This window comes from Micromys minutus (genome assembly GCF_963924665.1).
Source record: "Micromys minutus genome assembly, chromosome: 30".
In the NCBI taxonomy this organism is placed as follows: Eukaryota; Metazoa; Chordata; class Mammalia; order Rodentia; family Muridae; genus Micromys; species Micromys minutus.
The window spans coordinates 3483751-3510440 of NC_137965.1; the positions used below are offsets into that span (position 1 = coordinate 3483751).

General features: G+C 44.2%; 1 protein-coding gene and 1 pseudogene across 3 annotated transcripts in view; one reads left to right on the plus strand and one right to left on the minus strand.

The window, feature by feature from the left end:
* The window catches only part of ECT2L (epithelial cell transforming 2 like), a gene marked incomplete at both ends in the record, with an annotated part of 78635 nt that overhangs the window by 18929 nt on the left and 33016 nt on the right, over nt 1-26690 (plus strand). For both annotated transcript variants that reach the window (XM_080941993.1, XM_080941994.1), the window contains 7 exons: nt 14731-14893; nt 15498-15750; nt 16707-16866; nt 18528-18645; nt 19787-19955; nt 22502-22630; nt 25034-25126. In XM_080941993.1, the coding sequence (XP_080798119.1) occupies nt 14731-14893; nt 15498-15750; nt 16707-16866; nt 18528-18645; nt 19787-19955; nt 22502-22630; nt 25034-25126 (1085 nt within the window). The remainder of the gene's footprint in view (nt 1-14730; nt 14894-15497; nt 15751-16706; nt 16867-18527; nt 18646-19786; nt 19956-22501; nt 22631-25033; nt 25127-26690) is intronic.
* On the minus strand, nt 8721-9964 carry LOC308439764 (eukaryotic initiation factor 4A-II-like; annotated as a pseudogene). Its single transcript has 2 exons — nt 9072-9964; nt 8721-8969 (listed from the first exon to the last, which is right to left on the minus strand). The product of its transcript is annotated as a eukaryotic initiation factor 4A-II-like (transcript).

A 26690-nucleotide genomic window follows, 5' to 3' on the forward strand; every position in this document is an offset into this window, starting at 1 on the left:
ATTTGTCTCAGGAGTGAGAGGCAGGACTCTCTTCTGATTGCCTCAAGCTCCAGAAAGCTTTGTTCAGCTTTGTTCATTTGCTCCGTCTTCATCCCATCCCCGCCCACTCACCTACCCACCTACCCATCTGTCTGAGCTGCAGCCACAGCCCCGTCTGTCACGGGGAGTCAGTGTTAACCTGTGATAATGCCCATTTGCCCTTTTAACATTTTTACCCCTTCACGTGTTCCCAACTGAAGCAATGGCGCCAGTCCACCCACTGTCTCTTCTTCTTCGTTGTTGTTAATGAGTGTGGTATATATATGTGTGGTGTGTGTGTGTGTGTGGTGTGTGTGTGTGTGCAGGTGCGTGTGTGCTCATGGAGGCCAGAGGGGTGTTGTGCTCTAACACACTCAACTGCAGGACCTCGAGACACTCTGGAGCTGGAATCGGAAGTTCCCAGCAATCCCCTCACCTCTACCTCCGATGATGCTGGGCTGCTAGGCAGGCGTGTGGCCGTGTCCAGCTCTCCATAAGATGCTGGGATCCCGGCTGGAGAGATGGCTCAGCGGTTAGAGCACTGACTGCTCTTCCAGAGGTCCTGAGTTCAATTCCCAGCAACCGCATGGTGGCTCACAACCATCTGTGATGGGATCTGATGCCCTCTTCTGGTGTGTCTGAAGACAGCCACAGTGTACTTATAAATATAATAAATAAATCAAACTGCTTGCATAACAGTTGCTCACTGAGCCATCTCTCTAGCCTCTCTTCTCCTTCTGACCCCTCCCCGCAAAAGTCCCCGGTCTCCCCAGCTCTCTGTACTTCCTTAATGCCCATGACTCTCCCCTTTGCTTAGAGAGGTCTTCCCCGACCGCCCCCTTTTCTCTGTGTTGCTTATCTTCCACTCTGCTTCTTCAGAAAAGCCTCCCTGGCCAGCTGATCTCAACAATTCGACAGCAGCACGCCGCTGTAAATGCATTTGCTGGAAGATTTAGTACATCTAAGAGGTTTTTCATTCTTTTGTTAGTTTTCTTAAATTTATGCTTTTTTCCCCCTAACAAGACTATAAGCTCTATAAATGCAGGAATTTTGTGTGATATTTTCCCCCTGTCTTTGTTTTGTTTAGGATTTATGTTTGTTTCTGGTGTGTTTACTTACATGTAACTATGCACAACGTGCCGGCCTGGTGCTGTGGAGGGCAGAAGAGAGCTTTGATCCCTGGGAACTCGAGGCCCTTGGAACAGTAGCAAATTATTGTAATTGCTGAGTCACTTCTCAACTCCTTGTTTTGTGTTCGAGGTGGGGTCTTACTATGTAACTTTAGCTATTGTGAAATTCCGAGTATAGACCAGAGTGGCTTTGAACTGCTGTCTGACTCTTGCTTCTGACTCTGAGTACTATAGATACAGGTACGTACAACCACAGCGGGCTTCCTCCCCCCACCCCCATTCCTTTTCTTTCTTATTATTGAGAACCTAAGGTTAAAGAAGAGATCTAATCAGTATTGGATGTATCAATGAATACATTAACGAACCAAAAACCAGGACAAATTCGCACACCATAGCCCTTTGGCTCCGAGATAATTTCGGATAATATGTCCTTTTGAGAAGGAGTATTTAAGATGTCTTAAAAATTCTGAACTTGCTGCCAGTAACACACCCACTTGAACTTGTGAGTGTGTATCCAAAGTTTCCTGAGGTTTTGGAAGATCCATGTTCGGTTTGTGACTATGCAGGCATATGCTATTCAGGTTTCTGCTACTGTAACAATTGCCTAAGACAGCCAGCTTCAGAGGAAGAGTGCTTTCTTTTGGCTTAGTTTTGGAGCTTCCGGTCTTTGGGCTGTTGGCTCATTGCTCGTGGGCCGGCATTGAAGACGTGGTAGCAGGAGCACCAGTGGAAGAAGAGACTCTTCTCATCAAGTGGCAGGGACAGAGCTAGGAAGAGGTGGACTCTTCCTTGCCTTTTGAGGGCATGCCTCCAATGGCTTAACTTCTTCCCGAAGGCTCCATGCCTTAAGTTCCACTGCCTCTCAACTACCAAACTGGAGACAAAGCCCGCCATATGTATGGGCCTTTGAGGGAGATTCAGAGGTAAACAATGCTGTTAAAGATGACGCACCAGGTCTCAGCACCAATGTCAGAAAAAGGATGAAGAGAGTCGGGATATGCTCCATGGAGGGGCAGTGAGGCTGGGGGCAAGGGGATGCCTCTGGGGAACCCATGTTGGGAATCTCTTTCCCCTGAGGGACCAGCCACACAATGGTATAGTACAGAATAGAGTTTATTCAGGGCATGGGGAAGTTAAGAGGGTGGTAGAGGCAGAGAGAGAGAGGAATAGAGGAGTAGAGGCCGGCCATGAGCATGTGGAGAAGGGAAGGGGGAGAGGAGGGGTGGGCAGGGGGAGCAAGAGATCAAGAGAGACAGGAGGGGACAAGCAGCCCCTTTTATAGTGTCAGGTCACTGGGGCGGAGCATAACTGGCTGTTGCCTGGTAACTGAGGGGTGGGGTTTACAGAATCCCAACACACACTATCAGTACACAGTACCAAGCTGTATAACGTCTCCTCCATCGTAGATCTCCATGGCTTTACATCCCCACAGTTCAGCTCTTCCAGTTCGTTCTTCCAACTCATCCATTTAGTTTATTCTTTTTTTTTCAAAAACTATACTCCTTCACTTTAAAAATGTTTTTCTTTTCCACATGAAGTTAAAGCCCTGGAGTACCTGGATTTCCCCTGGATATTTAAATATTCACCGTTACTGTTTAAGTATTCAGTAATGCAGTATGGCTTCATCCGACTCCTCTGCTCCGCTGATTTCTGAGCTGGTTCATTGCTTACTGTCCCATTTGCCCTCCTGGCAAAGTTCTCCTAAGGAAAAGATCTGCCTTGGGCTGTGGGAACGCACAATGCTTCCCTCTCCTGGGAATTCATTAGTCTCTCATTTCCTTGGCATTGTTTACGTTTCTATAATAAGGACAGCACGCCTTTTTTTATAACTTTAAAATGTTTTATGTATTTAATGTATGAGCGCCCTGCTGCAGGCACCATCGCCGGGCCAGCAGAGGGCGTCAGATCCCATCACAGACGGTTGTGAGCCACCATGTGGTGCTGGGAATTAAACTCAGGACCTCTGGAAGAGCAGCCAGTGCTCTTAACCACTGAGCTATCTCACCAGCCCCTCCTTTTTAGATTTTTAAAAAATTAACTTTTGACAGTTCACACAGTATACAATGTGTTGCGCACATTCACACACTCAGTGCTCTCTTATTCCCCCCCCTCCTGTAGACTCCCTTCTTCCCAGCTACCCCCCTCCTACCTTCATGTCTTTTTGTGCATATGTGCCTGCAGAACTCGGGCAGGTAGACAGAGCTGCCGTGTTTCCCTCGTCAAATCCAGAAGGCAGCATGTCGCCGGACTGCCCTTCCTTCCTCTCCATGTTCTTGCTCTTAGACCCCTCCTGCCATCTTTCCTGTTCCTCCTGGGTCTTCCAGAGCCTGACATAGATGTCTCCTTGAAGGCTGGAGCACTCAACAGTCCTTGATCTGGAACTCATGCTAATGGGAAAGCTCACATCTTTTCTGATTCTAGTCCCTCCCCTAGACCTTTACTCTAGTATCCTAGCAGATAGCATGCCTCCATCTTCCCCCATGAGATAAAAAAGGAAAAAAGGAAAGGTAGAAATGAAGTTCAAGGCTGAACTCTCCAGAGTATCTGTCTCAGCTCCTCACTGTCTTAACTTTCTCTCTCTCTCTCTCTCTCTCTCTCTCTCTCTCTCTCTCTCTCTGTGTGTGTGTGTGCATTTGTGTGTGTCTGTGTGTGTGTGCACATATGTAAATAATAGGTTTGCTTTGTCATACTGTTCCTTCAGCAGAGCCCATCCCCCAGTCCTCCTGCGTATTTCAGAATTGCACATGGATTCCCTTTGCACTTCAGATGTTTGACTTCTAAGAAGCTCTATTAAAGTTTTATAAATATACCATAACTTATTTCAGACATGTCTCTTGGCGTTTGCTGTAGTACAGGCAGGATTATTTTTTAGTCAAATCGTTGGCCGTATCCTCGATCATTGCCTAAGGACAAACTCCTAGAGGATGAATTTTGGATTCAGAAGGATACTGGGGGCTCTCATCCTGTCCTCCTCTGTGCCATGGACTGAAGCTGGCGTATAAACTCCATGGTGGACCCTTACTTGCCATTAGCGGTTTTTTTTTTTTTTTTTTTTAAAGATGTGTTTATTTATTTCATGTATGTGAGTACATTGTCATTGTCATCAGACACACCAGAAGAGGGCATCAGAGCTTGTGAGACACCATGTGGTTGTTGGGAATTGAACTCGGGACCTCTGTGCTCTTAACCGCTAAGCCAACTCTCCAGCCCTAGTGTTTTAAAGAAGCCAGTAGCCTAAGAGGTGCTGCCTAGGCAACCAGACAGCAGAGGTCGTAACCACATCCTCTCAGCCTCTCCCATCCTCATTTGGCAGCACCTTTCTCCTTCTTATCAGAAACTTAACCAAAAATGAGATTCAAGTCCCTCAGCACTGAGCTCTGTTGTTTTTGAAAGTACATATTGTACATTCAGCGGTGCACTGCTAAGCATCGCTATGAATTATTTAGATAAAACTGCCCTTGTCACAAGAAAGTGAGCAAAGCACATTGTGTTCATTTTCTCCTTATGTGTTGTTATTTCTCTTTGTTTCTTCCTTGGCAACGCTAAGTGATGAGCCCAGAGTTACTGCTGCAAAGCCTCCTTCTGTTGCCCAGACATGGGTTCTTCTAAAATATAATTAGGTCATTTTCTGTTCTTCTTACTTAAGATTCATTATTCTTCAACGTGAGTCTGGTGGCAGAGCAGACCAGGCACAAACAGAAGACATGCATAATTGAAGTTTAGTTTGTAAGTAGCTCGCATTCTGTTTTTCTCTCTGGCCTCTCTGGGAAGGAACAGTAGATCCCACAAAGTGGGAATGAGATGAAAGCAAGCATCCCAGAGATACCCCAAAACTCTTCTTTTGAAAAGGTGGCTGAAGCTAGGCATAATGGTACACATTTGTAATCCAAGCACTTGAGATTGAGGCAGGAGAGAGAGTCCGAGGCTAGCCAGGCATGCAAAGTAAGTTCAAGGCCAGTGTGAGCTACATGCAGAGAGACCCGTCTCAAAGAACCGAGGGCCAGGATATAGCACTGATGGAGTACTTGCCTCGCATACATGATGCTCTGGGTTATGGTCTCAACACTTAAAGGGAAACTGGCTAAAAACATCCTGGCTTTACACATTTGCTAATTTATTTTGCTAATTCTCTTAAAATCCCAAAGTGAGAGTAAATTTTATCTCAAAGGGGCTGGAGGACGGGTGGCTCAGAAGTTAAGAGTTTGTTGGTTGCTTTCCCCTAGGCCCTGAAACTGGTTCCTAGCATCTAGTAACTCCAGCTCTAGGGAATTTAATACTGTCTTCTGGTCTCCAAAGCCACCTGTGCTTGTGTATAAACACGCATGCACCCACACACTCAAATATAAACCAACCTTTACAAAAGGGGGAGGAGCAAACTGGTTATAAAGTCTACCAAACTGTGGTCAGGACTCTAATCCTTTGGGGAGTAACTGTTCTCCGGGTGTCACTGTCTAGTTCAGTTTGATGTTGATTTCAGCGGAAATGGCCACAGTCAATGCATACACTTTATCACCGGTACTGAGAAGAGTCCCACTTGACACATCTGTGGACATCCCACAGTGCCAGCCCTGCACGTCTACAACTCTGCCATCCGACTAACAGGCCTGCAAATCCATTTGGCTGGGCTGTATGGATACCAATAACAATCTTAACAAGGCCAGGAAACAGGTGCACAAAACGTATCCTGAAGTAAACCTAAGCCTCTCTCATCTTAAAAACGATAATTTGTAACAGCGGAGTTCCAGCACTAATACAAATACTTCCTTCACTCTTTCCATCTGGATTCTCTACCAGCCTGGATTCTCTTTCTGTCTTTGCATTAGTATGTGAGCAGGTGTACATGTGTGTGGGGGGCGGGTACATGGGTGTGCACATACATGTGAAGTTTAGGAAACAGTCCTGAGTGTCCATCTATTTTTGAAGACAGGGTCTCTCTTTATCCTGGACTTGCCAAGTGCTCTATGCCAGCAGCAAGGCCCAGGGATCTTCCTGCTTCCCAGTTCTCAGCTCTGGGATTGCACGTGGACCCCAGCCCAGTGGTTCTGCAGATCGAGCTTAGTTCCTTGTGTTTGGAAGGCAAGTGCTTTATCAACCGAGCTGCCTCTCCAGCCCTTGAGCATACATTTTCTAACAAGAACACTGATGAAAAAAATCAAAGTTCATCTAACACATCCCAGCATTGATTCCATTCCGCCATCCAATCACAGACCTAATCAGCTCCCCCATTGGTCCTACAATGTTCGTTCTTAGTGGATAGAACACTGTGTTTTTCTTTGTGGTCCGGAATCCAGAGCAGAGTCACCTAGTGCGTTCAGTCTTCCTTTTGTAGATCCACCCTCACTGGGCACAGTTGCTCCGTGGGCCCATGTCTTCCGTTTCGTGACGGTTCTGTGGAGGGCAGGATAGTGACTTTGCTACCTCCCTTTTAACTTAGCCCTCACCAAGCCAAGTGAATCTATCATGATTCCTACCAGTCAGGCAATCTCTCCAATACCTGCTGGTCATCCCATTAGGAGGGATGATTGACAGTTCAGAACAGCATGACCTGGGCATTAAGAGTAGGAATAAATGAAGCCCGTTCCAATAGTGTAGCAACAGCTCTAGTTGGGAAGGCAATGTCATCTTGTGTAGAAGTTACCACCTCGAAGGGAAAAGGAGTCTGTTCTTTTCAGTAGCACATATCTTAAAAAAAAAAAAAAATCCAAAACAAACCAAAAACACACAGACACAAGAAAAGTCAAGCAAATTACCTTAGTTTTGAATTAAAAATCCTATGCTCCATTAAAACAAAAATCTGTGCTCCCATTATCAGTTGATAAGAGTAAAATCACTCTCGAAATTACCCTCCCCCCCAACAATAAAGATGGTAACTTGGATGAAGCAAAGCCATGTCTGTCACACACACCGCAACTGTGCTAATGGAAAAGGGAAAGTGGCTCATACAGGCCCCTGAAGCCTCACGGGCTTGCAGAAACAAGCCAGTTCTTTGCACAAAACCTCCAAGAAGCCATGCACTGGAGGTGACAATGGCTAGGCCATCAGATTAGAAGAAACCATCAGATTCCTGGCCCACAATTCCATCCTATTTCCCCAAATTACTGTGCTTTTTTGTTGTTTGTTTAAGAGAGTTTAATACGTTTATTATTATTGTGTACATGTGTAGCTATGTGTCCGGGGTGCATTTGTCCCACAGCCTGTGTTTGGAGATCATAGAACAGCTTGCGGAGTTGATTTCTTCCTTCTACCTTTATGTGGGTTCGAGATCAAACTCAGGCTGCCAGGTGTGGGCGGCAAATTCCTAGTGTTTCTGATACATATTCTTGTTACAAAGTCTGTCCCACACAATCTCCTGACCTTCCTGTCTCCCTGTCTAGAGTGCTGCACTACAGGCTTGTTCCTCTGTGGCCAGCTACAGACGGTTTCTCTGTTTATTTGATGGGTCTGAGTGTTTTGTCTGCACATCATGTGTGTCTGAAGCCCTCAGAGGTCAGAGGGGGCATCAGATTTCCTGAAACTGGAGTTATGGGTGGTTGTAAACCATGATGTGTGTGTGTGTGTGTATGTGTGTGTGTGTGTGTGTGTGTGTGTGTGTGCTCTGTGCACTGAACCTTGTTCCTCCACAAAAGCAACAAATGAAATGAAGCCTCCTCTCCCTCTCCCTCTCCCTCTCCCTCTCCCTCTCCCTCTCCCTCTCCCTCTCCCTCCCCCTCTCCCTCCCTCTCCCCCTCTCTCCCTCTCCCTCTCCCTCTCTCTCTCATGCAAATGAATCAAAGCATGTAGGACTCTCAAATGCAAATCTTCAGACACTAACTTCTCCCTACAGACAGTAGGACACATTTATCATTCCCCTCTGCTACTATGTTTAGTTAACAAGTATTTATTGAGTGCCTTCCATATGCCATGAACTATCTTCTGCCTTGAGTAGAAGGCACACACAAGTTTCATGTAATGTACATGTAGAACGGTTTATTAGAAAAACTTTTTAATAGGATGTGATTTGTTTGTTTTTGACAATCTCATGCACAAATAGAACACATGTTCATTGGGCTCTTTTTTTAAAGTGAATATACAATTTTATTTAACATTCAAACTTTATTAAGACATGAGTAATATGGCAATTTTACTGGGGGGTTAACCCTACCTAGGATTCATTGCTTGCTGAGGCTTAGAGCAACAGAGTCCAGTTCACACTTAGCACTAATTAAATACTTTATTGAATAAATACAATACCAACAAAATGCATTCAAATTTTCTCTACAAAAAAAAAATCAGTTTTAAAGGCCTTAAGTCAGGCTAATGAGAAACACAATAAAGGCAGATATGCTAGTTTAACATAATTGGCTGATTTTATACAGCACTTGTATCTTTTAGTCCACAAGTATATTACTAAATGATAGAGAACATCTAATACAACAATTTCTACATAACTAGTAAATGAATTTCTAAGAAAAAAAGATTTTACAGACCCCATCTTTTATACGCACCCCAACAGTCTAACTCTAAGAGGATAAAGCCAACGCCTTTCCTCACAAGAGCTCAGGACTAAAGTCGCTTTGCTATCAGAACCTGTATTTGTGATCCGTTATGAGCACTGAGACAAGATTCAAATATTTTCAAAGAAGCACAATGCACATTGTGATCGCCTATTCAGCAACAGCAAGCACTGCATTCAAAACTCTCATCCCAGGAATTAAATCAGGTCAGCCACGTTCATGGGCATTTCCTCCACTGTAGTATTGTAGAAAGTCTCAGTGTCCTGAAGAATCCTCTCGTCTTCCTCAGTAACAAAGTTTATAGCCACCCCTCTGCCAATTCGACTCACTCTTTATTCAAACTGTGTGCTGTTTCGCTTATGATTCCATGTCCTAAATTACGCCAGTGCTGTTTCTGAGTGCCATCTCGTCATCAACTGCCGCTATCGACTCCTGTGAATATAGTTTTCACAATTGGTAGGTAGATCATAGTTTATAACCAAGGACACTTGTTGCACGTCAATCTCACGAGCCAACAAGTCAGTAGTGATCAGAACATGGCTTGACCCTGATCGGAATTCCCTCATGATGACATCTCTTTCCTTCTGGTCCATGTCACCGTGTAGAGCAGAAACTGTGAAGTCCCTGGCATGCACTTTCTCTGTGAGCCAGTCCACCTTGTGCCTTGTATTGAGAAGAATCACTGCTTGTGTGATAGTCAAAGTCTCATACAAGTCACACAGAGTGTCCAGCTTCCACTCCTCTCGCTCAACATTAATATAAAATTGTTTAATTCCTTCAAGGGTCAATTCTTTCTTCTTCACCAGAGTTCGAATTAGAGCTCTCGTGAGTCTCCTGGTCACTTCTAGCCCACCAGTTGGCACTGTGGCAGAAAATAACACAACCTGAATGCTTGTATTTAGTTTTTGGAAAATCTCATAGATCTGATCTTTTAAACCCTCGGCTCAACATTTCATCTGCTTCATCCAAAGCAAACATTTTGATCCATTTTGGAGAAAGGCATGTTCTGTTTAGCATTTCAAACTCTCCCTGGAGTGCCAACAACAATATGAGGGGCTTCAGCCTGACACTTCTGTATTTCATTTCGAACATTTGTTCCTCCAATGCAAGCATCACAAGTTGCTCCCATATAATCTCCAAGAGACAAAATTACCTTTTGGATCTGTTGCGCCAGTTCTCTGGTGGGGCCAACACTAGAGCTTGGGTCTCCTTGAACTCAATCTCCAACTGTTGCAGGATGGAAATAGCAAATGTGGCTGTCTTGCCAGTACCTGACTGAGCTTGAGCAATCACATTATACCATAAAAATAGTAGGATACACATTTACCGATCCCACAGCAAATCATTACTTCTACTATACACCACGTATTCCAGTTGGAACATAACCCTCTCTCACTCTCGCTGAGTCCCCTTTCTTCAACTCATTACCCCCCCCACTCTCACATCTCCTCCCTCCTCCCCTCACCATTCCAGAGAAAATGCACATAAACAGAGAGGTGCAGTGATGATCCTCGTCTTCATCACAACACAGCAATGTAGACATAGGCGGTGTGGCCCCGTGCTGGTGTGGGAGTACAAATGCCGGGACGTGGCCTGCACGGTTCGGTGATTTGATGTGGATTTATTGCATGTCAGGGGTGGGGGAACGGATAATTATAGAGGACACTGCCCTGTTTTTAGAAAACAGACACTAGGCGCTCAACCATTGTTCTTCCATTGAGCTAAGCTGGGTCTGTTGAGAGCTCTGTGCTAGGTCACAGAAGGGGTCCATGCCAGTCAGCCTCTCCCATCTCAGTCCAGCCCCTGAACTCTTTCATGTGATCCTCGGTGCCATTTTTAATTGGCTTTGCAATTGTACTAGGTTTTGATTGTTTGTTCTCAACTGAAGGATCAACCAAATCTCCAACAGCTGGCCGAGTGAGCAGAGAGACACAGAACACTGAGAAAGTCACAGAAGGCATCTGTGGGGGTGGGGAGGGGGCCAGGCCATAGCTTTAGCAGAAAATGGGCTTCTTTGCACCTTTCTTCTCAACCCTATCTACTTCCATTCCTTGGGCATCAGAAATGTGCCGACATCATCCCTCTAGGATAACCTAGTTGCCCTTCTCTGGGCCAGTGAAATCCTCAGGAACATGGAGGACGCCATTTTACAGCAATTTCATGAAGGGGCGCTAGGGAGGACAAAGGGTGTTCATGAGGTGCCATGGCAGCGGGGGGGTCCAAACCCAGGTCTACTCAGGCGTCCTCAGGAGTAATCGTAATTGTCTCTCATGGTCAAACCAAGCATGAAAGAAGTTATTTCCATATGAGTGTTTGTGACAGAGATAGAAAGAAATGGTCACTCTACCCTGAGCTGACGTCTGGATGCCTCAGCAGCTTAGCGCAGAAAGCTTGCAATCATTGCAATGTTAATAACCAAAAACACACAGAAGAGATTAGCTTAACCTCCGAAAAACGTCTCTGACCCACACAGCTTCACGGATAAGGATGGCCTTTCCCCCCCAAGACAGGGTTTCTTTGTGTAGCCCTGGCTGTCCTGAAACTAGCTCTGTAGACCAGGCTGGGCTCAAACTCATAGAGAGATTTACCTGCTTCTGCCTCCTGAGTGCTGGATTAAAGGCGTGTGCCATCACTGGCCAATGATGGCTTGTTATTTGTGAGTTGGAAGAGTTTCTTGTCAGATATTCTAGTGGCTTATGGAAATTTCACTGTTGTGATTCTGTTTGAGGCATAAAGCTAGCTGGCTTCCACAGAAATGTTCATCAGCATTTCCAAAAGAAGCGCTTGCTGTAAAACATGGTCACATCCTAGGATTATGAAGACCAGACAGAAAACTGAGTGTAAAATTTAGGTATTGCATCTGGCTCATAGTGCACAGGCTTAGATCATGTGAAATTCAGAGTGTTATGTGGATCCTCCAACACGGTGGATTAGCAACCATTCTTCATTATCCACTCCTTTAAAAAATGGATATATTTTATTTACATTGCAAATGTTATATCCTTTCTCAGTTTCCCCTCCAGAAACCCCCATCCCCTACCCCTTACCCCTACTTTTACGATAGTGTTCCCCCACCCACCCACCATCTCCCACCTCCCTGCCCTGATATTCCCCTACACTACAGCATCGAGCCTTGGCAGGACCAAGGGCTTCTCCTCTCACTGACGCTCAGCCAGGGCATCCTCTGCTACATGTGCAGCTGGAGCCATGGGTCCGTTCATGTGCACTCTATGGATGGTGGTTTAGTCCCTGGGAGCTCAGGTTGGTTGGTATTGTTGTTCTTATGGGGTTGCAAACCCCTTCAGCTCCTTTAGTTCTTTCTCCAACTCCTCCATTAGGGACCCCGTGCTCAGTCCAATGGTGGTTGGCTGTGAGCATCCACCTCTGTCTCTGGCAGAACCTCTCAGGAGACAGCTGTATCAGGCTCCTGTCAGGAGGCACTTCTTGGCATCAGCCATATTGTCTGGGTTTGGTGGCTGTATCTGGGCTGGATCTCCAGGTGGGGCAGTCTCTGGATGGCCTTTGCTTCAGTCTCTGCTTTAAACATCATCTCCATATTTTCTTCTGTGAACATTTTTGTTCCCCTTTCTTAGAAGGACTGCAGCATATGATTTTTATCAGAGAACCTTCCTGTTTTACATTTGGGGACTTGTCAGTGAGGTTCCGGATTGAGACATCCGTTTTGGTAAAATGGTGGTCAAGACCACCTCTTGGTGTCACAGACATTCAGCAAGATGCTATGGTCTTCTCTTGATGGCCTCTCCTATCTCTATGAAACGTGCTGAGGTTTAAGCCACCCTCTTGGAATTTAAATCAGAAAGGTCCCATTGCAGGATGAGGCTTGTTTAGTGTCATGACTTTTCTTTTGAAGTGCTCATCCGTGTTCACTGGGGCCCAATGAAACTGGATTGTAGTGGCCGCTCAGCAGTGGGAGAAAGTCCTGTGGTGCCCAGGGCCTCAAGATGTGTTGTTGTAATAGGTTCTTGATAAGCAAAACTTTAAGTTTCCAAACACTGGAAGCTGGTCATAGATGTCTGAGACTGGGGTTGGTGCCGGTGACGGAATCCCAGGGGAGCACTGGAGGTCCTGCTGACTAGGTGGCTTCCAACCCTCCCCAGTCCAGCAGTCAGGACTATTTCCTATCTGGTGGCTGGCACTGTAGTGTTTTATCACCAATACGTAAAGAGAACAGTCATGTATTTAGCTGTACACTTACACGTAAGAGAGAGAGTGTGTGTGTGTGTGTATGTGTGTGAGTGTATGTGTGTGTGTATGTGTTATGTGTGTGTATGTGTGTATATGTGTGTGTGTGTTGTGTGTGTATGTGTGTGTGTTTGTTATGTGTGTGTATGTGTGTATATGTGTGTGTGTTATGTGTGTGTATGTATGTATATGTGTGTGTGTGTATGTGTGTGAGTGTATGTGTGTGTGTATGTGTTATGTGTGTGTATGTGTGTATATGTGTGTGTGTGTGTTGTGTGTGTATGTGTGTGTGTTTGTTATGTGTGTGTATGTGTGTATATGTGTGTGTGTTATGTGTGTGTATGTATGTATGTGTGGGTATGTGGGTGTGAATGTGTGTGAGTGTGTGTATGTGAGTGTGTGTGTGTATGTGTATATGTATGTGTGTGTATGTGTGTGAGTGTGTGTGTATGTGTGTGTATATGTATGTGTGTGTATGTGTGTGAGTGTGTGTGTATATGTATGTGTGTATGTGTGTGAGTGTGTGTGTATGTGTGTGAGTGTGTGTGTATGTGTATATGTATGTCTGTGTGAGTGTGTGTGTATGTGTATATGTATGTGTGTGTGAGTGTGTGTGTATGTGTATATGTATATGTGTGTGAGTGTGTGTGTGTATGTGTATATGTATGTGTGTGTATGTGTGTGAGTGTGTGTGTATGTGTGTGTATATGTATGTGTGTGTATGTGTGTGAGTGTGTGTGTGTGTGTGTGTGTATGTATGTGTGTGTATGTGTGTGAGTGTGTGTGTATGTGTGTGAGTGTGTGTGTATATGTATGTGTGTGTGAGTGTGTGTGTATGTGTATATGTATATGTGTGTGTGTGTATGTGCATATGTATGTGTGTGTGTGCATGTGCATATGTATGTGTGTGTGTGTGTGTGTGTGTGTGTGTGTGAAGGTTATAAATTAGAGAAGGAATCATGAAAGTGGAAGAAGAGATCTAGAAGAGATCTTAGCAGGAGAGCGTAGGAATATTTCTGACATGAAAGCTAAAGAGGACTTACCTGAGGGGAGAGAGAAACCGACAAGGGGAAGCAGGAGATGGGAGGTCAGTGGGGAAGGAGGAAGGGAACAGAAACTGATGCTATGTGAGTGAGCACATTGCTTTGCATGCTGGTCAGATGGGTCAGTGGGTAAGGGGCTCACTACCCAGCTTGCCAGCCTGAGTTTCATCCCTCTGTCCCGTGTGTGTGAGTACATGTGTGTGTGTGCATGTGTGTACAGTCAATTCATATACACATATACATCATATACATATACACACTTCTAGTGATTCTCAACCTTCCTATTGACCCTTTAGAACAGTTCTTCATGTATTGGTGACCCCCAACAATAAAGCTATTTTTCTTGATACATCGTAGTTGTAATTTTGCTAATGTAAATATTCTCGGAGATAGGACTTTGCCAAAAGAGTCGCAGCCCACAGGTCGAGTACTGCTGGTAGAGAGGTATCTCAGTGGTTAGAGCACTGGCTAACTTTCCAGAGGACCTGGGTTTGATTCCCGGCACCCACATGGTGGCTCACTACGTCTGTAGCTCCAGTTCCAGGAGATTTGATGATTTAATGCCCTCTTCTACCTCTTCAGGCACACACATGAGTACACAGATATATGTGCAGACGAAACACACATAACACACACACACACACACACACACACACACACACACACACGTATAAACTCAGGACCTTGCTGAGGTTAGGAAGGCATACTACAACTTCCCAAGCCCTGATTTACTTACTTCATAGTAGAACGTTAGAAAATAACAATGACCCGTATCTTTACAGGATCTTCAGTTACCGTTAAATGACAGTATTAAGAACTCCGTTTCTGTGTCTTTCTTTGTAGGTTCATCCAAGACTGGTTCTCAGAAAGGAAGCAGATGGCCAGAGTGGACTTCTCAACAGTCTTACCACGCTGCATTTCTCTCTATATCTTTTCCTTTCTGAACCCAAAAGACTTGTGTGCAGCTGCTCAAGTCAGCTGGCCCTGGAAGTTTCTAACGGAGCAGGTTTCCTTCTCTCTACTTCTCTTGCTTCCTAGTAACAGAACAGAAAATCTGTAATGGCTCAACCCGGGTGGCTCTCTTCTCTGAGATAGTGAGGAAGCCTTAGACATAGTTAAGTGCCCCTTGTGGGACAGGATGGAGGGCTGGGAAGAGGCTGGCTCAGTGGGTGGAGGTGCTTGTCAGCACACACAACAGTTCCTGTGCCTGCCCCCAAGCAAGATAAGGATGGACACAAGAGAACCTTGGACTCTCGTGGGCCAGCCAACCTGTGTGTGCTGTGGTGAACAAGAGAGGCCTGTTTCAAAGTGGAAGGCAAAGACAGACTCCCAAAGTTGTCCTCTGGCATCCATGTTGATAAGTGTCTCAAGATGGCATATACACATATACGTATAAATTTATATAGAATGTGATATGTATATATATACTCATAAAGAACAGTCTCCATATGGAATAAGATGTATTTTATGCTTTTCTCAGACTGAAGTTTAGACATTAAGTCAACAATAGTAGAAATGTCAGTGTAACAAAAATAAAGTGTGCACGCCTAAAGCTATTACTGTTCGAAAACTATCTGTTAAAAGCAGCGTTCTTTGGTTCTCTCCTGAAGGATTGCTTGTGGATGCCCAAATGCACTAAGTTCGGATGGTTTCTGCCGTATACTCCAGCACACAATGAGTATGGCGCTTGGAAGCACCACTACATTGCTTGTGTGTCCAGCTTGGACTGGCTAACGCCCAGGGAAGCTGCAGCCGTTTACGGAACACTGAATGAACCCAAAACAGAGGATGAAGAGCTCCAGGAGAGGCAAAGAGAAAAGTGCCTGAGAAAAATAATTTGGGAGAAAATCGCAGTCCGCAAGAGTAAGTAGCGTTCGATTTAAACCCTTTGATCATATCTAGACATCAAACAAATGGATTTACATCCAGATACCGGTTAGGGGAGCATGCTGGACTCCTTCCTCATCCGCCTGTGCTCAAGGCCACCTCTTTTTTACCCCTCAGTATGTATTTTCACGTAATTGGTAATAGAAAAGACTTGCTTTCTCTCACATAGACAAGGAAGGGATCTTGTAAAATGCCTCAGCTGCTGTCATACGTACCACAATAGCCTAAGGACCTGAGTTTAAATTGTCACACAGTGGAGAGAAACTAGGACACACACACACAGAAATCCCAGTTCTAGGGAGCTTCCTGGACAGCCATTGTGGCTGAGTCAACCTCTAGCTTCCAGTTGTGTGCTCAGATCCACACATCTGTGCACACACTTGTACTTATGGTTCCCGGGAGCCCCCACAACACACACATAAAAAGAGGAGGGAGTGTGAACACAGGCAAAAAAAAAAAAAAGGAAGTAAATTTAGGATGGAGGAATTGGGGCTGGTGAAGGAGGGTGAACTTGGAGAAAGAGGAGCAGTGTTGTTGAAAAGAGCAGGAGCAGGAAGAACAGGGACGAGGGCGTTTGTTCACGGAAGCCTTTAATGTGCACACGTTCTTAAACTTCAACTGACTTGGGCTCAGCCTTTTCTTCTCCAGACTCTTCCCTGGGCAGACTGAAACTCCCCAGGGAAATGACCTTCAGCCAAGGACAGAAAGGGATGGGAACCTGTGGACTGATTATCAGGTCCCCACAAGAAGAATCACTTGTTCTCTGAGCTTTGTAGATTGGCCCAAGATAGCAAATTGTGCAGATAGCAGATACGAAATCCCACCAGAGCGTAACTGAGCGGTTATGATTATTTTCACTTGGAATATTGCCCTGGTGCTGCAGAAAGTGTGAAGTAAACAGGAAGCTTGCTGCTGTTCTTTTCTTTTTTCAGAGGAATTATTCAAGGCTCGACCCCCGTGGGTGACTGGAACCTGCCGCTCCGGGTTCCTTAAATGTACGAGCCTCCCTCAGCTCTGGAGAGATGAGACCAGGCTCTACAGAGCCTTGGAGAGCCAGTTTCTTCGGGCATCATTAGACGCTTTGCCCAAGCGGTGAGCAAACTTCTACCCACCAGGGCTCAGGCCTTTCCTGTGTCACCAAGAACTAATTATACATGTAGCCAATGTAGAGATTGCCAGTAATTATATGTCATATTCTATGAAGTGTCAGGGAAAAGAATTCATGATTTATGTACGATTTAATGTTCAAGAATAGCAGTCTCTCTGAAGAGGAAAGTATGTAATGTTTAAAACATGTTCTTAAGATTTATTTTATTTATTTAATTTATATATACGAGTACACTGTAGCTGTCCTCAGACACACCAGAGGAGGGCATCAGATCCCATCACAGATGGTTGTGAGCCACCATGTGGTTGCTGAGAATTGAACTCAGGACCTTTGGAAAAGTAGTCTGTGCTCTTAACTGTTGAGCCATCTCTCCAGCCCCATTCGAACATGTTTAATATATTTCTAACCCTAACGTAAAGTTAGATTGTGGACACCATACATTTTCTAAAGCTGCTGAGCAAAAATGATATGACCCTATGTGTTTATGGAGTAGAAGTGAGCACGCAGTGTCTGTTAGTGATCTCTCCACTGTCCTAATGAATGCTTGACACAGTGTACGGGTAAGGAAGAAAGGCTCGCTGTATCATGGCCTCATGACCACTGGGTTCCATTGCTTGGGCCTCCAGTATCACAGAATATCATGGTGGAAGTCCACGGTAGGCGAGGCCTACTCATTTCATGCTGCCCAAGAGCTGAAGAGAAAAAGCTGAAGTAACTAGAGTCCCACATGTTCCTTTTAAGAACACACCCACTTCCGTCCACTAGGCCCACCTCCTAAATGTCCCTTCACTTCCTAGTCCTACCACAGACTGGTGACCGAGCCTTCCACACCCCAGGAAAACTGGAGATCCGAATTAGACTCCCATACATACCTGTAAATCCACAGTACTCTGGCTGTTTTCAGTGACCCAAGTTGGGCCAAGATACAGTTCTTACTGTACCCACCTCTCCAAGCTAATGTTTGTAACGTCCACAATTCGGCAGCTGCTTAGAAACCGGGGGTGGGGGGGGGTGTTTTGTTTTTCACTTTGGAGTCTACACTTGCCTTTCAGAGGAAGACACTGCAGTCTAAGACAGGTGGTCTAAGTCACCTGTCATAACATAAACACTGGGACCTAAACCTTTACATTCTAACACCCCTTCAGTGTCACCATTGACACTGCACGCAGAGCTGGGTCTAAACATCTGTGAGTGTGGAACTATGCTTCCCTCGTGGAAGGAACATAAAGAACTTGAGGAAACATAGGGTGTCTCTTGTCCTTGGCAGTATGGGGAAGGGGTTGAAGAGGGAATGAAGTCGTTACTCAGGAACCCCTAAGGGCCAGAATCCAATTGGGAATTGCCTGGCTACCCCCTTTAAATGTAGTTTTGAGCCCTCAGGTGCAGCACAGTAGTTAAGTGCCCGATAAAAGCTAAGTGAGTGCCAAAAGCATTCTCCCTCCCCTCCCCCTCCCTCATGTGGAAGCACAGAGGCTTGGCCTGACCTGGGGTCCCTATTCGCTTCTGTCCCTTGACTGCTAGGAGGGTGTAAGCACTCAGGGACTGTGGTCCTCTGCTGCTCAGAGGTGTTCAGAGGATGTGGGCACCTACCAAAAGTCACCTTAGCAGAACAGTAGGGTTTCACGCATCCTCTTGTGCCCTACAGAAGCTGTATCTCTGGAAGTCACTGCTACCCCTTGTCACTTGGTAGAACCGATGGCAGCTCTCCCTGTGCTTTGCCGCTACACGTCATCCTAATCTCATCTCGGATTCCTGCATATGAGGTATCGATGTGCGAGGAGGTCGCACTCTACCATTGTGGCTGCCACATGTGTGATGACGATCCATCTCTCGGAAGGAAAATTGTCTGATCAAGTGAATTGATCAACAGACCCCACACAGTTTTTAAAATTGGGAGCAATCAAAGATAAAAGGAATCGAACTCGCTTTGAAACCCTCGAGGGATCCAAATTGCTATTTGTGCAGTTGGTGCCAAACCACACCCCCTGAACTGAATTTGTTGCACTTAAAAAAAAAAAAGTCAGTAGGATGGTTAAAAATATTTAAGTTTCTTCCAGAATTTCTAAAAACTTTAATAATATCTGACCAATAGTTTTCAAAAGTGGGTTAGAAGTACTACTTTATGTTCTATCTTAAAATGATGCCAATTTATTAAAATACGCTCCTCATAAAATGTAATTGTAGCTGTGTATGGTAGCAGTAGGTGAAATCCAAGCACTTAAGAGGCTAAGGCGGCAGGATAAAGATTGAGACCAACCTGGACCGTACAGGGAGTATCGAGTAAGCTAGGACTATATGGTGAGACTCTGTCTCAAAATGTAAAAATAAGTAATGTGAAATGAAGCTATATCTTTAAATTACACACACGCACACACACACACACACACACACACACACATAAACAGAAGATTTTTTAAAATATTTTTTTAATTTATTATATTATGTGAGTACACTGTAGCTGTCTTCAGACACACCAGAAGAGGGCATCAGATCCCATTACAGATGGTTGTGAGCCGCAGTGTGGTTGCTGGGAATTGAACTCAGGACCTTTGCAAGAGTAATCAGTGTCCTTCTTAACTGCTGAGCCATCTCTCCAGCCCTAAACAGAATATTTTTAAGTCTACTTAAGAAGGCCATTGCAAAATGGTATTAATTAAATTTTATGATTTTTTAATAAGTTGTAAAGAGATTTGGGAGAAAAATGAGAAAACTCATTAGAACTATTTTTCCCCATGATGGAGTTGTAAACGAACTTCCTATTTTTCTGGTAATTAGAGAACAATAAAGGAACTGGCGGGAGAAGCTTAGCTCCTTCCTTCCATAGTTCCTGGAAGTCCTCCTGCCATGAGCATATTGCTACCGTCCGTTCCTAAAGCTCACAGTCTGCTGCTGGCTCCCTTGCAGATGGTGCTGGACAGCGTCAAGGCGGGCGTCGTGGCGGTGCTGTACGAACACTGCGGAGTGACGTTGGAGGGCCTGCTTCAGCTGGTAGACAGAGCTCTACACGGGCGGAAGGCACAGAGCCTGGGGATATTTAGCAGCGGAAACAGCAGAGAAATTGACTTACTGCAAGGTTGGTCTAGGAGAACAACCGTCCAGCTTAGAGTGTCTGCGCTGCTTAGCCTCGAGTGTGACTTCCACAGAGCTTCTAAGTTCTGATTGGCTAGGAAGGGTTGTTGTTGTTGTTGTTGTTCTTCTTCTTCTTCTTCTTCTTCTTCTTCTTCTTCTTCTTCTTCCTCTTCTTCTTCCTTCTTCTTCCTTTTTTCCCTTCATGAAGAAAGTAAAGCGACTTTTGATGGAAATCTTAAATATCTCGATTGAGATCACAGTGTAACAGTCACTATTATGATCCTTTTGGAGTGTTCACATCATTCCCATTCCTGTAAAGTTTTTCTATCTTGAAAAATTAAAACATTGTACTAAGCAACACCTCTCTTATTCCTCTCTGATGTCTGCCCTGTGATAACCACCAGATCCTTTAGATACATAAATGGAGTTACTTGCTTTGTCCTTTTGTGACTGGCATTTTTCACTTATGCACTCAGCATCCATACACTGTACCAACTGGTTATTTCTATTTTAAGGCCAAATACTAACCTACTCCATGTGTGTGTTAAACTTTATTCATAACTCTACCCACGGGTGTTCATTCAGATTGGTTCTACCTCTTGGCTATAGTGAATAAGGGCAAAACCTCTTTTACTTTTGCTTTTACAAATACGGAAATACACTTCTAAGTATGATGTTGTGGCTTTCTTTAAAAAATGTGAAAGCCCCTGTACTGTTTTCCAAAACTGTTTTATCAACAGTGCAAGTATACAAAGTTCTCCGTGACATTCACTTGTTACGGGTTTTCAGGTTTTGTTTGGCTGGTTCGTACAGTTTCCAATTTCACTGCGTTTTGATTTGCGTATCTCTGCTGGTAAGAGAGGCTGAACATCTGTCATGTGCTTGCTGGCCATTTGCATATTTTCTTTAGGAAAACATGCCCTTTGCCTATTGAAAGGTGGGTTGATTTTGTATAGGTTGAACTGTATACATGCTTTGTATGCCAAGGATATTGACTCCTTATCAGATACTTGTCCACTTCTTTGGTGTCTTATTCATTCTATTGCTGTGAAGAGGTACCACAACAAAGGCAACTCTTGTAAAAGGAAGCATTTAATTGAGAGCTTGCTTACAGTTTCAGAGTTTGATTCCGTTGTCATCATGGCAGGAGGCAGACAAAGTATGGTGCTGAACAAGTGGCCAAAAGTTTCTTTCTGGTCTGTAAGCAGGAGAGAGCAGATCTGGCATGGGTTTTTTGAAACCTCAAAGCCCATCCCCAGCAACACACTTCCTCCAGCAAGTTCATGCCTATTCCAATTAGGCCACAGCTCCCAATCCTTCTAATCTTTTCGAATAGCACCACTCCCTGATGAGTAAGCATTCAAATATATAAGCCTATGGAGGCCATTCTTACTCAAACCACCACCTATCGGTTTCCTCTAGTCTCTCTCTTTTGATGCACAGAAATTATAAATTTGATGAACGTACAGTAATTACAGTAGCAGTGAACACCACGATAGATGCATTGGGGTGCACTTGCCATCTGATAAACCCTGCTTTACTTGTACTGCAAAAGGAAGGAAAGGATGACACAATTGTCATGGGGAGATTTAAAAAATCTCATCAGTGTTTGCCCCTTTTGTGGGAGGGAGAAGACAATGAATACCTTTAATTAAAATTTTAGAGTCTATTCTTCATATATAACTTGGCATTCTCCCTTGCTTACACCTAAAGCAGAATTGTTTTGATTTTATTAATTGTAAACCTTCTATCCATGTGGAATGGGGGAAGAGGAAATAAATACTTACAGAATTAAGAGTTCATTTTAATAGATCTTTCCTTTGATGGGTATGAAGTGTTCTTTCTTATCTTTTTAAATAACTTTTAGTTGAGAGTCCATTTTACTCAATATTAGAATGATTACTCTAGCTTCTTTCTTGGGACCATTTGCTTGGAAAAATTTTCCAGGCTTTTACTCTGAGGTAGTGTCTGTCTTTGTCACTGGGGTGTGTTTCCTGTATGCAGCAAAATTCTGGGTCCTGTTTATGTATCCAGTCAGTTAGTCTATGTCTTTTTACTGGAGAATTGAGTCTATTATGTTAAGAAATATTAAGAAATAATGATTGTTGTTTCCTGATATTTTTGTCGTTAGAGGTGGAATTATGTTTGTGTGGCTGTCTTCTTTTGGGTTTGTTGAAAGAAATTTTACTTTGCTTTTTTTTCTAGGGTGTAGTTTCCCTCCAGAGCACTTACAAAATGGCCCAGTGAGTCACTAACGAATCCTGAGAAACTGGGAGTAAGGAGAGTTTGAAGTGGCTGCAAACTCTGGGAGCCTTGCCAACAGTTTTTCATTGACAACCGTGGAGACTTTTTCTGCTTTGGAAATTGTTGCAAGATCCTAGGACTTGACTGGCCATGAACCTTAAACTCTCCTTGAGCCCAGTGACTCACAATGGTGTATTGTGGAGGCAGAAACAATAATATCAAAGCAGAATTGTATAGCACCTATTAATCCAGAGTGTGAAGGAGCCTGTGGTCACAGGGACGTTCAATGTCACTTTCTCCCCTTAGGCTATAAAATTTGTATTAAAAATTTACTGTGGCCTGAAGTAAGAGACTTCTGGGAGAAACTAGGAAGCTGTGTGGCCACCGAAGAAGAAGGAGGACACATAGACTTATTTGTGCCACTTGGAGCATCAGGTCAGTGTCAAAACTCTAGAAATCCAAGGGACATACCTCCTTGTGGAGTATGTTGTGTGTTTCTGAGGTGCAGTCACAAACAAACCTGTTTAATGTGTGTATCAATGGCTCATTCCTTTTTATCATTATAATTAGTGCACAAACTACCATTACACAGTGTACTATAATTTGATTATCCACGCAATGTGTTTTATAAGTGAAGTTGCTGTGTGTCTATGTCTGAACATGTGCAGACACTTCTCTAAGGCACACAAGTTCCCAGTGGTGTATATTTACTGTTACAAAGCCAGCTAACCTGCTCTTCAATGTAGGTGTACGCGTTAATGTTCCTAACGAGTATGTCTGAGAACTCGGGTTGTCCATCACTGTGGTGGCTATTTGAGTTGTAGCCACTCAGGTGGATACAGACGCATCTCGTGGTGGTTCTAATTTGCAGTATCCTACCGAGTCTGATGCTGAACATCTTTTCATGTACTTATCAGCTATTTGCATATCTTTCTCAGTGTCTGCTCAAGTATTTTGGATGTTTTAAAAGCAGTTGATGACTTAGGTTTTCCTTCTCTGAATAGTTTCTTCTGTAGAGCAGAACTTCTTAATTTCGATGAAATCGAATTTACTATCTTTACCTTTATCTTGTGTTTTTAGTATCATATTATCTAATTATCTAAAGTATTTTTTTAAAAACCACTTTATGCTAATGGGTGTTCTGTCACATGATCTGTACTGCCTGAGAGTGTTGCCCATGGAGACCAGAAAGGGTATCAGATTCTCCATAATTGCAGTTGCACCGGGTTATCAGCAACCATATGGGTGCTGGGAACCAAACCTGAGTCCACAGGAAGTGAAGTAAGTGCTCTCAGCCTCTGACCCATTTCTCCAGTCCCCGTATTTTTAAATTCCTTGCAAAACAGGCTACAAAGATTTCCCTTCATAGGAGTTTGTGTTTAACTTTGGCATTTAGGTCTGTGGCCCATTTGATTTATTTCTAGCAGATGATGGGGCATAGGTTGAGATTTAATTTATTTTACATATAGCCATCTATTTTCCTATCTCCCTTCCTTATAAGGGAGCCTGTTCTTTCCCCCTGTTGCAGTAAGTATTACAAGGATGGCTTAACCTTTTGTCGGCCCCCGAAAGTTGCCCTCTCCATGCTATTCCCTTCCCGGGTGATTTACTTTGCCCACCCTGTTGCTTCTGTCCTGGGTGGATGTGACCGCCCCGGTGCATTCCTTTCCTCCACTGCTGGGCACTAACATGGCTCCAAAGCCAGGACTCTTATCAAACAGGTTTATATATTAAATTCTCAATCCACAAACCCTCTACACAATACCCTTACAACCAATGAACAAAGACACAAACAGTCCTTCTATATGAGATTTTTTAAAAGACCTATAGAAACCCTTAGAAATAATAGTAATCTCATCAAGCTAGAGATGTGCCAAGAGAAACAAAAACATCTGCCTCCATCTTCATTCTTCCCGGAATCTCTTTCTCTCCTCCTCTTCCGCCCTCCTAGACCTTTCTCTGCCTATCTCTCTCTTGTCCAATCATGTATCGCCTTAAGATAAAGCTACATCCTCCCCACAAGTTTTATCTACAGGTTGCCTGCGGTCAGTTGATTATATGGATTTAAGTCCACTGTGGACTCTCTGACTTTGTTATCAGAGAAAATATCAGGCTTGGAGTCCAAAAGCTTTCATCTTGTTCCCAGAAGCAATTGGGTGAAATTTTTTGACCCCAAAGAATTAAAATACCCCATCCACTACATACGCTTCTTCTTAAGAAATCCAGTCTGCATTTTCCGAGCCTAATAATCCAGTTTACATCCCATTTGTACCACTGAAGACAGGGTTTCTCTGTGTTCTGGAACTTGCTCTGTAGACCAGGCTGGCCTGTCAGACTCAGAGATTCCCCCGTCTCTGCCACCCAAGTACTGGGACTAAATGTGTACACCAACACACCCAGAAGGGGGGTAATTAATGCCACAGTAAAATTTGACCATTTTGCTCTGTGTTGTGTTCATCTGTCTTAAGTCTGTTCACTTTTGACCACAAGATTCCCTTTTACTCAAATTATTTTAGGAATAAAATAATAAAATCTTGTGAGGTTTTTCTTACTCTCTGGCTTAAATATTCCAAAGCTGATGCTAAACATTATTATTTTTTTTTAGTTGCACACCCTTTTTCCACATCTTATTGGATTGTTTTCAGGAATTAGGTATTTGGACATCTGTCTGTAGAGATAAAGGCTGAGATCTTTGGTGGCTGTTGCTCGAAGGATTTGAATTAAAGATGACAGTTGCCTGTGGTCTTCCCGGCTAGCTTGTTCACACTCCTAAGTAATATTTGACTACTTCGGGAGAAACCCACGAACAAACTAATGCAAGTGTTCTTGGCTGTGCAGAAGCAGGTAGAGAAGTTCTTTCTCAGCTGTCTCAACTAACTGGCACTTTGTTCTCTGCCCCGACGGGAATCGCGACTGGTTCATACCAACACAGTAAGTATACGTGAGAGCTGGCTGAATGTCTGCTAACACACAGCCACGTCGGCTTTGCTGAAGGACAGGTACTAAGAAAACATACTCTCGTCTCATTTTCCTACCTCAGTCGCTAGCTGCTGTCCGTCAGTACTGATGTACGACTGTCCTTCCTGCCTATAGCAACTGTTACCCTCCCTTCTTCAGACACAGCACTGAGCCATTCATCTTGGCTGCAAACATCTTGCTCCAAGCTGTCACTCACTAACACCCACTTTAAAGAGCTCAGCAAAGGTGTCCAGTTGCTGAGCTGGAGAAAGGGATGTGTGTTCCTAGTTTTATTTATTTATTTTTAAGGAATTTATTTGGTTCTCCTTGGGAGCATGAATTGTAGCTCTAAGGGGAGGGAGGTGAGTTTTGTTTAGATCCCACTGTGATCAGGAAGGAAATGGATCGACAGGGAAAGCATAAAGACTTTCATTGTCATGATAAAGCCACCAATATTGGATAAAATGGACCACTGACTGACTGACACGTGGCCATCCTACAATGTCGCTCGACACTTCCTCCTTTAAAATCCTTCTCTTCATATGAAACAGGGGTTGGTCCACCTCGAAAATGGTATAAGCCCCGACTCTTTAGTCTCCAGAGGCCTTTAAGATGGAGATGTTGGTGTGACTGTGTCACTTGTGAGGGAAACGATTCCACGTAGACAGAAGAGAGGGCACATTGGCTTCATACGTCACCCAGTTTTGAAGCAGCCGTGGTCGGGTCACTGTAGTCCACACAGCATCAACAAATGACGGTGTCCGTGACTCTGTGCAGCAAGGCTTGGGCCTGTTGTGTGCCCTAAGGAGCAGCGGTGCCTCCTCTCCCCCTCCTGTCCCTTTCCCTTCGGTTGCTTCATACTCTCCAAGAAACACATTAAAAGTTTTGCATATGCTTGTCAGTGACAGGAGGAATGAAGTGGATCTGAGCATCCATTCAGGTAAACAACAACAAAAAACTTAGACTAAATGGGACACTCCATGCTGTAATTGCTTTGCAAGGTGACTAATGTTCTCACACATACACTCTAGCCATGTAGAATAAGAGAGAGAGAGAGAGAGAAAGAGAGAGAGAGAGAGAGAGAGAGAGAGAGAGAGAGAGAGAGAGAGAGAGAGAGGAGTAGCTGCCACAGAGAGGAGTAGCTGCCACAGAGAGGAGTAGCTGCCACAGAGAGGAGTAGCTGTTATGGCACAGGGATGCAGAAAGTGCTGAGTCAGAACTCTCACTTTTAAAACATTTTAAAAAGAGATTTTGAAACACTTTTAAGAGAGATGCATTTTTACTTACATCCATCCACTTTCCTTCCCAAAGTTCGGGTTGGCGATTTCATTTCTAATTCCAAGTAGAAGCTACCAACCTTATCTGCCATGGGCAGAGTGGCATTCACTGTCCTTTCTGAGTTCCTTTGTTTACCATTGAGAACAGGTTGTGACTGCTTATCTTCCTCTGAGAAAGGACACTGTGCCCAGAATAAAGATAGCTGAGCTGCTTTTACTTTAAACAAGAATTAGAAATCTCCTGCCTCAGCTCAAGCTCA